This window comes from Squalius cephalus (genome assembly GCF_949319135.1).
Source record: "Squalius cephalus genome assembly, chromosome: 9".
In the NCBI taxonomy this organism is placed as follows: domain Eukaryota; kingdom Metazoa; phylum Chordata; class Actinopteri; order Cypriniformes; family Leuciscidae; genus Squalius; species Squalius cephalus.
Window position 1 is genome coordinate 41756860 of NC_137130.1, and position 16564 is coordinate 41773423.

Here is a 16564-nt window from a genome sequence, read left to right on the forward strand (position 1 = left end):
ATTGTGGCATATAATATGCTTATATTTTCACCGTTTTCATACACTCCAAGCTCAGGCACCCAGCTGACAGTTTTATCTGAAGCAAAAGTAGGACAATTGTTTCACTTTTGATAAAAATGCTAGTTATTAAATGCTAGTTAAACGAGGTAAGTCCAACGTCTGCAACTGCGTCTTTTACGCCTCCATCATAGAGCTCAGGAAACCTCAGTCTGAAACCTGAACATGTGGGCTAAATAAACTGCTATGTCTCTGCAAGCCCTGAAACAACTGATGTCTATGAGCAACTGACTCACATTTTTGAAAATATTTCTTGACCTTATGCATCTTTTGGAATAGCAATACCTACTTTCAAAGCACACGGTCCAAGTATGTATGAGCGGACCAAACTGTAAAGTCAGCAGATCTTCCCCTCCGCCTTGGAGACACATCTCGGTAAGTTCTCCTGATGAAGCTGAAGGGCATTTCACCCTAACCCTGACTCAAGCCCACGAGTCGATCTTCCATTTCAACCGGTTTGTCATGGAGATTCATTAACTCTTGCTGGTGCATATTAACATCTTGTTTTACCACACACGTTTGCATTCATAGTGTCCGTCCGAGCTTGCAATGTTTTATCGCGTTCGGATAGGCGTGCGAAATCCTGTCTCAATTTGTTAATCACTGAGTTCGAGGATTCAGTCATGTTCTGTAAAGTTTGGATTTCACCAAAAACTAATAAGCCAATCTGACCTTCTTGGTGAACCTCTCCTCCTGTTCTGGCAAAACCATTTAAATGTCTGCGTCTCTGCATCTCTTTTTCTTTGTTGGCTCATCTTGAGACAGTTTCTTCTTCACGGATTTTGATCCAGACATTTTCAGGAATGATTTCTGAATGTAAGGAGATTATCCTGAATTTTCTGACCTTTGGGATGGAGCGTACATCTCTCGTACCCAGCCACCAGAAGTCTCATAGCATTGTTTAAGCAATTAATTTAAGCTTAAATAAACTTCTACAGTCCATGAAGAACACATGCATTTTCCCTCAGACTGTATTTCAGTCAGGACCACTTCGCCAAGTATGGATAAATAGATTTATTGCGATAATAGCATACAGTTAGTGTTGGCGGTATGGATCTGTTCTGGGCAAAACTCCCACGCCTGTCCATGCAGCTATACCTGGACAGAGCGGGAGAGCAGTAAGGCAAACCCCCCATGGGGTACAGAACAGAACCAGTATATGCATGATTACAATTCTCAATTACATGAGTTGAAATGAGCAATTACATGTGAAATACAATATAATACAACATTTGCCAAGATTACACTGTAAAGAAACAAGTGATCAGAAAGATGAAGGTTTGGTTAGGAGGAGTTGGGGTTGGAGGAGGGAGTTTAGATGCGAGCAGCAAGCTATGTGGGAAATGCTGAAGGAGTGTGAGATTTATGTGTGCCGCTGAGATAGATGTCGACACCGGATTGGACCACGTCATGAACAGCTGATGCGGGCTTGGCTGACGTGGCCTGCCTGAACTAACGCGATGCTTGATATTTAAAACTTTCCTTGCTATAGTCATTAAATGTAGAGATAAGAATGCCTGTAAACATAAATACATCTCAATGGGTCACACTTGTAAGTAAACCATCAGATTGAAGGATGATTCTCACAAAACTATATTTTCTGCAAGCTTTTTTTCAAGGTAAATTTAGGCGTCTTTCCAAAAATGACAATTGGACACAAAAGGACACCAAATAACCAAATGATATAAGGAGTCCATATAATTCATAGATTTATGCACACCAAAGTACCCGTGGGGGAAAAAAAGAGAATCTTCACATTGTCAAAAATGTATATTTTAAGTAGGCATGTTGTGCTTGGAGTTAGTTGTTTTATTTGTGATAATAATGCAATGAAACATGAATTATGCAGACATAATTTTTGCCAGGCTGTCATACAAAGACATTATGAACACACGCAAAAACAAGATACAACCAACTAAATATTAAAAACTGATTATGTTGTAGTCTTTTTCCTGTCAGCTTTTTGTTTTACTAGTAAAATAAAACCCGTAAATGTTGTATTTCCCCAAAATAATTTAGTCAGATAAGTACCTCAACCAAGTTTAGTTTCGTTTTGTTCTTCCTTAATATATAAAATATTTTCCTTGTTATTTTGATGGTTTAATCAAACTTGTAGGGTCATAAAAAAGATATTTCCCCTCTGGATATCATTTTTGGCCACTGACTGCTGTGTGTGTGTGTGTGTGTGTGTGTGTATATATATATATATATATATATATATATATATATATATATATCATTTGTATGTAAATATATATGCATTTTTGTGATTTTAGACAGCAGCGAGTGAAAGGGACTTTTATTTTGGCGAAATTCTGGCGATTTGACGTCATATGTCTGCGTCGCGTTCCTGCAAGTGTTGTGTTTGGGCTGAAGAAAGGTTTGTTTTAAAGCATGTATATCAACACAAAAACCGCTAAACCATTTGTATAGTTTTTACAAGCAATGCAAAATTAATGATTTATGAGCGAAACATTGTAATTATTTATTTGCACATAACGGACGATGTAAGTGCACGTGGGTAGTTTGTTTACTAGGACTAGATTTTACAGTCAGTGAATCAGAAAAGGTGCGTCTCATTTCGTTCCACATAGTCAATAATTTGATCGTAATTCGGCAGCTGGCAAGAAGTGAAGGAGAAACGGATGTTTTCTTTTTTGAACTGCTTAAAACTGTGTAAATCCAACGAGAATACAAACACAAACATGTAATGACAACTTTTATAAACCAATAGCATATGTTTCATGAAAGTGTAATCTAAATCATTAAATATCATTTATACATCATAAATGCCTAAATATGAAGTGTCAATATCATTTGCTCTTTTATTAATTTTCACTGCTTGTTTTGAGTGATTTTTGTCTAGTCAGTTTATTATTTAAGTCCATTAACTCTCCCTCTGACTGACTCCCTCACCAGTGCGCTGAACTACTGAACTAGAGCTGATTGAGACGCACTCAGAGATTCACTGTGGATTTATTTTTCTTTCTGTTAATTATTCTCATCTTAAACATGACAAATTGTCCAAACACACAGGAAAACTCCTGGAGAAACATCTGAGATCCACGTGACACTATTATAAAGATGGCGTCTATTAAACAGGAGAGTGAAGACATAAAGATTGAAGAAGTGTTCAGCGTGAAACATGAAGAAACTGAGGAACAAACAGGTTAGTTTCATTCAGTCCTTATTAAAATGATCTACAGAAATGAATGATAGAAGAATGTCATATGAGTGTCCTAATTAAAGCGGTGTTATTTGACATGGAGCGGGTCACCTCATGTGGACAGACATGTTTGTTGAGGTCACATGACCAGACTAATACTAATGCTGCTTATTACGACATGTAGAACATTAAATTAGAAAAATATGGAAGTAGCCTAAACAAAACCAGTATTCTGTGTAACATTAAACTTAAAGTCTCTTCTAACAACCCAGTTGTAAATTGTCCATCAGAAGCTGATGTAGGATCAGTGTTTCTTCTCCTGAACTCCAGCACATGTGTGAAGTATTCAGTCTCAGAGAGATAGCTCGTATATGATGCTGTTTATAGCTAAATAATTCTAGTGTCATAATGACAAATATTTATAACGAAAATAATGCAATTACTGTTTAATGACTGATAGGATTTTTTTTGGCCTGTAGGCCTATATCTTCATAATTCACTCCATTGCCAGGTGTTTTTGTACATGTTTGTCCTCCTGCAGATATTATTTATATAATATAAATGGGCAAGGCTTAAAAATGTAAATGATAAACTTTCATGACGATGCAGCACTCACATTAGATCGCTCCAGTTAGCTAATGACAACGAGTCGACAATCCAATTATTTTTCTCATTTGAGAAGCACTTTCACTCATATATAATAACAAAATACCCAACAGGCTCAACCCAGCTTGTGACTGATTCACTCAAAAACACTGAATCATTCATGAATGCAACGGCTGTGCTGTGCAAATGTCCATAGTTAAAACACTCAATATTGTGCTTAAAATGTTACTTGAGCAGCATTTCTATATCACATTTCAAATGTATGTCAGTGTAAAGTTGAACTCGCCTACCCCACTTTCCTCTCGTATCACATGGATGAGTGACGAACATATGTGATAAACTACTGAAAAAAACAAACAGTGACTATCCAACTTACACATCACTCTGTCTGCACACAGCTGAGCTGCTGAAAACACCAACAGGTGTTTCTAATCACCAACGCGTCTTACAGCACCAATACAAAATTTAAAAAAAGCATACATTTCTATCACGCGAAACAAAATCTTATTACGTAAACTAAAATAAAAATCTATCCGTCAAATATTTTCTCAAAAGGCATTATGTTACGGCCGACTCGTGGCCTCAACAATAAAGGGAAATCAAAAGAAAAGATCGATATGATGAATAAGGTTTATGACATGATTCTAGGGGTTTCACTAATTTTAATAATATTTAACAATATTAACTCATGCACATATTCAAGAAAGAAACCTGTGTGTTTGCTTGTGTGAAAAAGAAAAAAAAGGAAAACATTACAGGGCTATATTTGCCTCCATATTTTATTTAAAATAATTTAAAAATGCATTAATTTTAATGCTGTTTTTTGCGCCACAATCCTTAATTTCTGACCCAGGTCCCAACTCTTCATCTTTTCACGTACCCCTGGAGTCCGCTTCACATTTAACTCATAACTCATTGCATCCGCTTGTCGGAGAAAGTGTTAACGGCAGTATGAACTGAAGCAGATATGTGTTTTTAGGTAATCCGCTAACCTGGCTAGTTACTTTTATTGTTGGCATTTTATGTGATTTTAAATATCTAAATGCTAGTGAAAAAAACAAAACAATTTTAGATATCAGTCTGCATTAGGGGTGGAACAGTACACAGAAGTCACGGTTCGGGTCATACCTCGGTTCAGACATCACGGTTCGGTACAGTGGAGGGAAAATCAAAATAGAAATGCAGAAGGCTTGTGCGTGTCTCAGGCTGTCCCACCAAAAGAAAATAAATGTCTAAGCCTTGTATTTTTTAAATAAGTTTTATTAATAAAGTAAAGGCATAGAACCAGTTTATTTGTAGTGCACTGACACTAGTTTTATATAATTAGTTTATTAATTAAATTAGTAAAAAGACAAAAAGACCTTGAGATATGTTTGGTAATTGTACCTGAAAATTAATTTGCTACATTTCAGATCAATATATTTGTTTTCCTTAATTTTAATTAACAGTAACTTAGTGTTTAAGTTACTGTTAATTAAGATTTTAAGGAAAACAAATATATTAATCTGAAATGTAGCAAATTGCAGTTTGAATGATGTCCTGTATAAACAAAATGACGGAGTATGTTTTTATGTTTCCACTGTTCGATCGCGCCCACGCCTCACACACACACACACGCACACACATAAACACTTTGCGACTTTTCGATCACGCCTCTCTCTCTCTCTCTCTCTCTCTCTCTCTCTCTCTCTCTCTCTCTCTCTCTCTCTCTCACATTACATTAATTAATTTGCACGCGAGTTTTATTTATTTTTATACCGTGTATTCCGTACCGTTTCGGTTCAATACGAATACATGTACCGTTACAGCTATAGCTAACTGTTCAGCTATAGCTATGCACAGCTCAAAACCGAGGCAGTTTTATTTCTAATATGAATATTTGTTATTGTCAGCCCCTTTTTATACAGTGTAAAAACACAGTTTGAACTTAAAAAACTTGAATAATGATTAAATGAAAATGAATTGCACCTAAAAGTGAAATAAAAAATGTACTTTAATATAGTAGAGGTCCTGGGTAAGATTTGTATGCATTTCATTTAGCGGAGAATATCTCAACTGTTATAGACTAATATGACCCCATTGAACAACGTCAGATGTGTGCCAAAATCTCTACCCGGGACGAAAGTCCTGAAAATGACAACAATAGGTGACACTATTATCACACTACAGGTGAATGGGACTTTTTTTTCCCTTTATAGATATCCTCATACATTTCTACCAGTTTAATCTTCATAAATAAAGATTAAATGAAAATGTATTGTACTTAAAAGTTAAATTGAAATTGTACTGTACTTAAAACTCCAGTCCGTAACTTTTTTGGGTTCAAAATGATCCAAAATAAATTTGAGCAAGTATATAACCAGCCAGTGTTCAAAACTCTCTGCTTGCCTTAGCTCGATTCAAAACGGTAATGCTTGTAATAATGTTTTTAATTCCAGTGGTACTGGTGGATTTCCACGGGAAATTCGAGCATGTCTTTGCGTCATTACGTCACATCTGTACACATAAAGACACATCTGTACACAGTCACATCTATAGTCACATCTGTACACATAAAGACACATCTGTTACTTACACAATGTGTATCTGATATAAATAAAACATCTACGTCATCTAATTATAATGGAAAGGATTATTATTCAGCTTCCATAGACATCAGTGTGTAACTCTGTGAGTTACAAACTCTAAATGTATTGTTTATATATATATATATATAATATATATATATGATTTTCATCAAATCAGCTTAAATATGTGAACATACACTCTTAACATCAGTCAATAAAGCATTATATTATTATAATTATGATAATCAAGCACTATTTAATTATAGAACTTTAGTAATTAGAAGTAAAACTTATATGTATGAATGCATATTTGTCATTTTAACTGAACTGAAGTGAAGGACTGGTGGTGGTGCTTAAGATATTGTTGGTCATTCAGCTAATGTAAGAAAATAGATTAATAGAAATTATTATTAAAAGATAATACTACTACTACGAATTCTACTACTACTAATAACATCCAATAATACATCGCACGTTTGCTCGAACTGATTTGCTGAAATATAAACGGGGATGATGGCCAGCCAATGAGATTGCTGTTTGCGCATTAGCTCCGCCCACTACCGGAGAAAATGACATGTCTTATTCAAAATGAACTCCGTTATTTTGACAGGAGAATACAACAAAGAATATCATTTACATGTAGCGCGTCGATTCTGCGTGGTATGTAATATTCTCTCTCTCTCTCTTTGCGTGTGTGAGAGAGACAGCGCTCTTAGCAAAGCGACCGCAAGTTGTGTGCCTTAACACTAGAGATTACAGAGTGCGTCAAATATAGGTACGCTGTGCATCCATTGAGCTGAATAGAAGTAGTAGGTACAGATTGCTTGACGGAGAGCAAAACTCACAAGCGCTCAAGTCAGAGTGTTCAGGGAGTGAAAATATAAACTTATACTTGTCCTCTAACACAAACACACTGGCGAGTAAAATCTAAGAATTTATTAACCATTGGCTAATAATAGACATTATCTAGTCACCCAGAGTGATTGACTCGCATTGTAGAGGGTTGGTCTTTGTGTATAAATAGCCATCATAACCATTGTCTCTTGTCTAGCTTTGTTTTGTGTAACCCGCTGTTTGGTGAGTTTGTCAAGTCTGTTTATCGTCATAGTCAAGTTCTGTTCAAGTCTAGTTCTCACGTTCAAGTGCTCATGTTTCTGTTTTAGATAAGTTTATTTTTGTATCACGTTTTTCATTTATCAAATAAAATTGCACATGGGTTCAGACACATTGCCTACGGTGTACTTAAATGTTACACAATTAGAAATAGTTGTTTGATGTTAAGTCAAGTCATATTTATTTGTAATATTGTAATATAATAAATTATGTTTATTTTTAATTCTTTTCACACTACATATTGTTTCAAACCAGCTTTACAAAAAGTTATTTTGTAAGAAAGTCCTACTGTGTTTTTCTAGCAGTATTACTGGGAACAGTGTTTTCAGTTCCAGCAGAACCGTCTAATGCAGCAGAGATAGTTTAGGAATGAGAAATGAGGAGGTTAGTTGAATGGTGTGTTCCATTTACCTCGGAAGTCTGAGCTTTCCACTACACGTCGGAAAATCAAGATGGACGCATCCAGGCAAACCTTTGTTTTGCATGAAAAAGTGGTACTGCCAAAGTATCATGTCCACAGAGGAACCTCACAAGAATCAGAAATTGGTTAATTTCCCATAGACTGGAGTGAGACCACAGATGTCTCTCGAGCTCTTGTGTGCGAAGAGGCTGTGTGGAGCACACAAACTAATCATCTCTTCCTCTTTACTACTAGTTACAGCACAAAAAAAAACATGCTGTAATGAATAGAGAATGGAGACTCCATCTCCAGGTGGTTCAGCTGATCTAGAGTTGATTCAGGGACACACAGGTAGACCCGTTTGTCTCCCAGGAGTCCTACCACCGCCAGCACTTTAACTCCCTGACCGAGCCCCCCTCGGCACGGATGTGTTGGCACACAGCTGGGCCGGGGGCCTGTGCAAATACGCATTTCCCCCAGTAAGCCTACTTGTACAGAAACTGTGCAAGATCAGGGAGGACAGGGAGCAGGTCTTGATGGACTTTATAACCTGATTCTTCTTGTGACAACCTCTCCCTGACAGATTCCCATGAGGAAGGACCTTCTTTTTTAGGGACAGGGCACCAGCGGTGGTAGACACTATCACTCAAGCTAGAGCTCCCTCTATTAGGTGAACTAATGCTTTGAAGTGGAGTCTGTTCGTTGAGTGGTGCTTTTCCTGTCAGAAAGACCCCCGGAGATGCCCAAGCGATTCTGCGACTCTTTCCTACCTGCAAGATGTGTTGAAGCGGAGGCTGTTCCCCTCCACCTAGAAGGTGTATGTTGCCACCATTGCGGCACATCACATTGCAGTGCACGGTACATCTCTAGGAAAGCACGACCTGGTCGTCAGGTTTCAGAGAGGCGCCAGGAGATTAAATCCTTCCAGACCGAGCCTCATCCCCTCCTGGGATCTCTCTGTGGTCTTTTTTGGTATCCAGAGAGCTCCCTTTGAGCCGCTTGAGTCAGTTGAACTTAAGATCCTGTCTCTAAAGACAGCGCTCCTAACCTCGCACATTTCCATCATGAGGGTGGGGAACCTGCAGGAATTTCTGTCAGCAAATCGTGCCTTGAGTTCAGGCCGGCCTCTCGTCATGTCATCCTGAGACCCCGGCCTGGATATGTGTCCAATGTTCCCACCACTCCCTTCCAGGACCAGGTGGTTAACTTGCAAGCGCTGCCTCCTCCTGGGCGTAGGTGCACCGCGCCACTTTGGCAGATATCTGCAGAGCTGCGGGCTGGCTGACCCCTAATACATTTCTTCAATCTATTCTACAATCTCTGGGTGTAGCCAGTTTCTTCCCGTGTGTTGGGTAAAAACAGCTAACGTGCAGGAAGGCTGGCTCAGTGTCTCACTTTTGCAGTGCCATTCCAAGTGCCTTATTTGCTCTCCAGGTGAGTTCCCCACTTGGTGAACCCTGGATTGAGTTTTCTCTGAGCATCCTTCGGCAGTCCCAGTACTTGAGTGCATGCCTGCTCGGTCAGCCCTTGTACTGGGCTAGGTGCCGTGATGTTCCCCAGCATTAATTACACTAGTCATGGCTTATAAAAAGATATTGAGAACCGAGGCACACTTCCTGTGAAATAAAATGAAAGGGGAACAGCAACTACGACTGTCTCCATAGTAAGCCCTGTCCCTTCCACCCACTTAGGAATGGAGGACTGAGATTTTGGGCTTACGTGGGTGCTGGGTAGGTTATGACTCAATGGGAGCAGTTGCCAAAAGGCCACGCTAAAGCTTGCCAGCATCTGCATCTCCATCACTCATAACACATTTCAGTGGTTGTGGCATTTTCCATAGGGACCCCATTTGTCAGTCGACATAACATTGTAGTGACTGACAAATGGGCAACGTCTTGGTTACTAATGTAACCCTTGTTCCCTGATGGAGGGAACAGAGATGATGTGTGTCCCCTGCCACAACCCTGAACCACTGCTAAATGGCCGGGTCCCTCGTCTCGGCTCATCAGCATTAACCCAAACGAGTTGATGCGTGCCACCATCTTATGTACATATGTACGGGGAGTGGCTCGGCTTTCAAATTCCACTCGCCAATTCCATTGGCCATTTTTCTAAAACTCAGAGGTGATTTGGGCTCCCAAGCAAGACCCTATTTGTCAGACGACATAACATCTCCGTTCCCTCCATCAGGGTTACATCTGTAACAAAGACATTTGCAAAGACAATGACACAAATTCAAGTACATGTGAAAAAAGTTATTTGTTGCCGAGAATGTGCAGTTAATTCTCGTTGTGAATTAGGGCTGTCAAAATTGCTCAAAAATTACGTTCGAATATTCCTTCTAAAAAACACACAAATATTCGAACTATTCGAACATCTGGTTGCGCATTTTGTCAATGACGCGCATTACGTCAATAACAGGACAAATTAATACAAAGAGACATAACTACTAGTTTATTTAAGTTTAAACATATTTGACAACGTATTACCTACACAAAAACAAGTAAATCACCTAATGGCCAAGACCGCAGACCTCACTCTCGCTCGCAGGCACTCGCAGGCACTCTCTCTCTCTCTCCCTCACGCTCATGCTGCGTTCACACCAAACGCGAATAGAGCGTCTGGCGCGAGTGATTTCAATGTTAAGTCAATGTAAAGATGCGTTTACGCGCGTCTGGGGGTCTTGCGGCGCGAATGAGGCGTCACGCTCTCCGCGCGTCAATTTCGCTTCAGACTTTTGCTTTTGACGCGCGAATGGATTCAAAATGTTCAAGAGTCCAACTAGACGCGGTAGACGCAAATCCGACATTGAACGCTCCGAGCGAGCTGTGCTGTGGTAAACAGAGAACTTTTCCTTGACATGAAACGGTAAATAATCAAACCAGTGGAAGCCTGCAGTGCATGAAACTTCTGTATCCAACCTACCTTATTCATGCAATATCTATTCAGTCAGTACAGTAGCCTACACTTTAGTAATGTTTCTGTTTAACGTTAACGCCTTCCTGTGACAGGTCCCCACTCGCAAAGCAGACAGCCGCACCTCTGCTACCGCGGGCGTTTTTCCACATTCGAATATTAATTTTCACATTCGAAATTCTGTTTTTTAAAACTATTCGAATATATATTCGAATTTAGAATATTCGTTGACAGCCCTATTGTGAATCCACCATAGCAACGTGTTATGCAACCAGTGTTTAAAACACAGGAAATCAATAACAGTCTTCAAGGGAAGAGTTCACCTCACTGTAATATACTGAATTATTATCATTATTACAAGGTTATTATTTTAACCCTTTAACGTGCATTGTAACCGTGCGGTTGACCTTTTTTCGCGGTCAAATTCCTGTAATTAAAACTTGCCAAACCCCATTTTTAGCTGTTTGTTCTTCCTCTCACTGAATAGAATGTGTAATGGCAATTATATCCACTGGGTGGCAATGTTGTAATAAAATATTTGTTGCTGAGACAAGCTGAATCTGAACCGGAAGTGTATTGTCGTGACCTCTCTTCAAACAATGGCTGCCAGTGACGCTAAATTTTAAGGTAAGATATTTTTTGGTTGGATTTCATGTTCTAGACTTCCTAATGATTATATTTTTGTTGAATGGAAGAAACGTGATGATAAGATGCATCTCTCTGTTACCTCAGAAAAGTTGTGTGACCGCTCTGTTGAGTTGCCCAGTTAGGGTAAACTGAACTGGACACTACCTAAATTAGCACAGCAACGCTATCGTGACTCAGTATAATACACCCTGCAGGATCATACGGCCTATTTCTTTGCTAGACTATATGTATTTTATCCTTATTTATACGGCCTGTGGTTTTACTTTCAGATTCTAAATTTAATACTGTTTACTCTTTACATATTACGAAATGAACCATTAGTCCTACTCATTATTTCTGCAATAGCCATCGTAGCTGAGGCTTATTGACTAACACTACGTTATGCATTGAATAGCTACAACTACAGCTGTCTAGATGGGTATAAACATTACATTTTCTGTTCAATAATCTGACAAACATAACACGAGACTGTAATTGAATTGATGGTTGGACATTTTTGGCTTTATTTAGCACAGTAAACTTACCTTATCAGTCACACTTCAACATTTTCTGTCTCTTGTTATGTAATTTCATGGTTGTGTGTTATCCGATTTGTCATACATAGTACACAGAGTATTTATTAGCATATTCAATTTTTTCTTAACAAATTAAAATAATTCACAATGTGCCTGTATGTTGGGAGAGTAGTTTATCAATATGACAATTGTGCATTTATTATGGATAGATGTACCTGATGCACTGATTACTCAAGACACAGTTTGCGACCCTACGCTGTACAGTAATGTTTATTATGTTCCATCTCTTTCAGACATAATGGACTGCTGTACATTTTATGGACCCCCCAGATCTACCTCTAGCACTATTGCACTTTTACCCGCTGATCCATGTGACTCAGAAGTGGAAGAGCTCAGTGATCCAGACGATGGAGATAATGAAGATTTTGTCCCTCCACGCAGTATAGATTTACCGCCCCCTTCAAAGAAATTGAGGAATAGAAACAGCCTTGTTGAGGTATCTTCAGACCTCAATCAAACTCCCTCCCCTCCTGCAAAGTCCAGAAAGACCAATTGGGTCAAAAAGGACATTCCAATCTTCACTCTGCCCGAGCCTGTCTTCGAGCTTCCAGAGTTGGTCCAGACGCCGTTTCTGTATTTTAAGAAGCTCTTTACTGACCAGATGATTGTGCATATATCTGAGCATACCAACCTGTACTCAGTTCAACAGACCGGGACTTCCATCAACACCACAGCTGCTGAAATTGAGGTTTTCTTGTCAGTTTTGCTCTACATGGGTGTTTTTGAATTTCCCTCTTTGGAAGATTACTGGGCCTGTGAGTCACGCTTCCCACCAGTGGCTGATACCATGTCAGTGAAGCGCTTCAAAGTGCTCCGAAGATATGTCCACTTCAATGATAACTTCCAGACGGAGGGCTGCCCTGACCGCTTCCATAAGATACGCCCTCTTTTTGACATGTTCAGAGAACAATGCCTCCTTATTCCACCTACCAACAGGCAGAGTGTTGATGAAGTTATGGTGGCTTACAAGGGCACCAGAGCTGGCAAACTCAGGCAGTACATTCAGAACAAGCCGGATAAGTGGGGGTTTAAGATCTTCTGTCGGGGCAGCTACTCTGGCATCATCCACGACTTCATATTGTACCAAGGGGCCACAACATTCTTCAACATTCAAGAGGAAGAGCATGCACATCTGGGCTTGGAAGACCTCCTCCTTGGCGCCAAGGTTGTCTCAATTCTCTGCAACACTATCGTACACAAAGAGGCAACTGTGGTGTTCTACGACAACTTCTTTACCAGCTTCAACTTGGTGAAGATGCTGCACACCAACCTGGGACTGAGAAGTGTGGGTACCGTCAGGGTAAATCGCACAGGTAATGCACTTTCAGTAAATATGTTAATCATGTTAGTTACACAATCACAACCAAATCAAACCATGCATGCACAAACATTTTTTTTCTTCTGATGCAGATATACTATACACATGCCTTCCATTTGTTATAGAAATTATATTAGTGTTATTGTGATACATACTGTTCTCACAAAAACAAATTTCCATATCTTTCAGGTGGTGCAACATTGATGAGTGATAAGGAGATGGTGAAGCGAGGCCGAGGTGTTGTTGATTTCTGTTCATCAGAGGGAGTCGTTGCAGTAAAGTGGTTCGACAACAAGTGTGTCACCTTGCTGAGCAATGCTTATGGGGTGGAGCCACTGTCTTCAGTGAAGAGATACACAAAGGAGGCGCAACAGAAGGTCGACGTCCCCTGCCCATCCATCGTCCTGGCATACAATCAAGCCATGAGGGGCATTGATCTCTCTGATATGCTTGTGCACCTCTATAAAACACCAATGAAGTCCCGGCGCTGGTACCTGCCATTGTTTGGGTACATCATCGATGTGAGCATTGTGAATGCATGGCTAGTCTACAAAAGGGACTGCAGCATTCTCAAACAGAAACCGATGCCCTTGAAGAAGTTCCGTCTGTCGGTGGCAGCTACGTTGAAGGGAGCTGACAAGGTACCTGCCAGGGTTTGCCGACCCCCAGGTGCAAAGCACAACCCACAAGTCCGTCGCCCCAACCCCCGAGTTCTCCACCCCACCCAGGAAGTCCGATATGATGGCGTTGGACACTGGCCTAAATATGGCACTCAGAGAGGGAGGTGCAACTTGTGCAAAAGTGGAGTGTCGCGTTGGCGATGTTCCAAATGTGGAGATGGGAAGTTGTTCCTTTGTTTGAACAACAAAAACCAGTGCTTTGTTGCATATCACCAGAGATGAGTTAAGAGTAAGCCAAGGATGAGACCTATGCATGCATGCACGCACGCACGCACACACACACACACACACACACACACACACACACACCCTTACTTGATATTATTACTACATTGACTAATCACCCTTTATAATTTTTTATATGATTTTACAAGTTGCATTTTAGTATTTTGATCAGATTTCACATTTAGAGTAATTCAAGGATGAGAAAACTGTTCTTTGTTACGTATCACCTATCGAATCAAAAGATATGTGCTATATTTCTATTTTATTACATTGCCAATTTGTCTATACCATACATCTTGTCAGATATTGTTACCAGAGATTATTTATTTATTTTATTTATAATATATTTTTTTAATTATTTGCTCAGTTATCATAATTATTTATTTAGTTTTGTATTTGTTTGTTACATTTATTGATTTCTATTATGTTTACTGTTGCACTTTACAATGTTTTTATTTTATGTGTTATAATAAGAACATGTTTTTAAAATAAATTGATGATATTGTTAACATATTCTACTGTCTGTAATGTTTTTATGTGAAAAAAAAATTCAACTTCAGATGCACACAAGAAAAAAATCCATGAATGCCTAATACAAGTTACTTCATGCCGAGAATTACCCTAACTGGGCAAGTCAACCGGCTGGTTGACTTGTGTATCTGCTTCCTGATTGGGTCATTTAAAAAAAAAAAAAAAAACACTGAAAAGTTGCTAAATGTGGACTAAGGAACACAATTTTATCAAAAAATATTTTTTGCATATTTATTTCTTAGTGTGACTGATAAAGGGTTAAGAGCTCAGGAAATCAATAACAATCTTCAAGAGAAGAGTTCACCTCACTGTAATATACTGATTTATTATCATTATTACAAGGTTATTATTTTAAGAGCTCAGGATTAGAACAAGTATTTTATGTCTTTACACTAAACATTTGTGCTGGCAAAAGTGCTTGAAATTCCTGAAGTAGTCAAAAAATTATTGCAGTAGGCTTTGTGCCATTAAACTGGTGTTAACTTGTATTTGTCTTTTTTCACTTTAGACCTGATGGTGCCGAAAGAGGAACTGAAAACTGAAAAGAGTCAAGAACTGAATAATGTTGAAGAGAAAGATGAGAAACATGATTTCATGATCGGAGGAAATCTATCCACACAGACTGTCACCTGCCAACAGTGTGGAAAGAGTTTCAGTCAAACACAAAGCCTTAAACTCCATATGAGCATTCACGCTGGAGAGAGACTTTTTACCTGCAAACAATGTGGGAAAAGTTTCAATCGAAAAGGAAACCTTATGGTCCACATGAGACTTCACACTGGAGAGAGTCCTTTCACCTGCCAACAGTGTGGAATCAGTTTCACTCAAAAAGGAAACCTTAATGTCCACATGAGAATTCACACTGGAGAAAAGCCTTATACTTGCTCTCATTGTGGACAGAATTTTACACATAAAAAAACCCTTAATTCCCACATAAGAATGCACACGGGAGAAAAGCTGTTTGCATGTGATCAGTGTGGAAAGCGCTTCTCAACAGAAAAAAGCCTTAGATTTCATATAAACATTCACACTGGAGATAAACCATTCCCATGTGATCAGTGTGGAAAGAGTTTCACACATAAAGTGAACCTTAAGGTCCACATGAGACTTCACACTGGAGAAAAGCCTTATACTTGCTCTCACTGTGGACAGAGTTTTACACATAAAAAATCCCTTAAAACCCACATTAATAATTTACACTGGAGAAAAGTGTTTGCATGTGATCAGTGTGGAAAGCGCTTCACAACAGAACTAAGTCTTAGATATCATTCAAACATTCACATATCCTTCACTTCTTTATATTTTGCTTGAGGCATTTTTATTTTTTTGCTTGTATGCACATATGAACTCTTCTGGCCACATCGACCATCTCAGGCCTCCAATTTTGATTGTATAAAGGCGTCACTCCATTCCAAATATTGATAAACTGAAAACTAGTTAAACTTCTGTCTTGCTGTGACATACCATAATGTAACTGAATTATTATACATACAGTTTAAAAAAAACTGAATGAAATAAAGAACAATGCACAGCATTACTTGCTTCATTTTTAGTGAGAGAATGCACTGTTAATCTGGACTTGATTATGGCTATTGTTGGGGTTATTTGATGATACCTGGAAGTCTCACTGCTATCCCTGACTAACCACTAAACTTAGGGGGTTCTGCCTAGTACATAATAAAGTAGTATGCAATAATAACAACAACATGGGCAATTGAATTGTGTATTAGAAGGTAACTGTTAGCAAATTTATGGATGTCAT

General features: G+C 39.0%; 1 protein-coding gene across 2 annotated transcripts; it reads left to right on the top strand.

Annotated features, from left to right (window-relative positions):
• The first annotated feature begins 2365 nt into the window (after nucleotides 1–2365).
• LOC307164945 (piggyBac transposable element-derived protein 3-like) lies at nucleotides 2366–16335 on the top strand. 2 transcript variants are annotated; one of them, XM_079882177.1, is made up of 5 exons: nucleotides 2366–2437; nucleotides 3094–3226; nucleotides 12282–13361; nucleotides 13556–14275; nucleotides 15311–16335. In XM_079882177.1, exons 2-4 carry the CDS (start codon nucleotides 3142–3144, stop codon nucleotides 14266–14268), a joined length of 1878 nt encoding a protein of 625 aa, XP_079738303.1. In that variant the 5' UTR covers nucleotides 2366–2437; nucleotides 3094–3141; the 3' UTR covers nucleotides 14269–14275; nucleotides 15311–16335. The 2 variants fall into 2 exon arrangements, with proteins under 2 accessions (XP_079738303.1, XP_079738304.1); XM_079882178.1 differs by lacking the exons at nucleotides 2366–2437; nucleotides 3094–3226 and adding an exon at nucleotides 11360–11452.
• The last annotated feature ends 229 nt before the right edge of the window (nucleotides 16336–16564 follow it).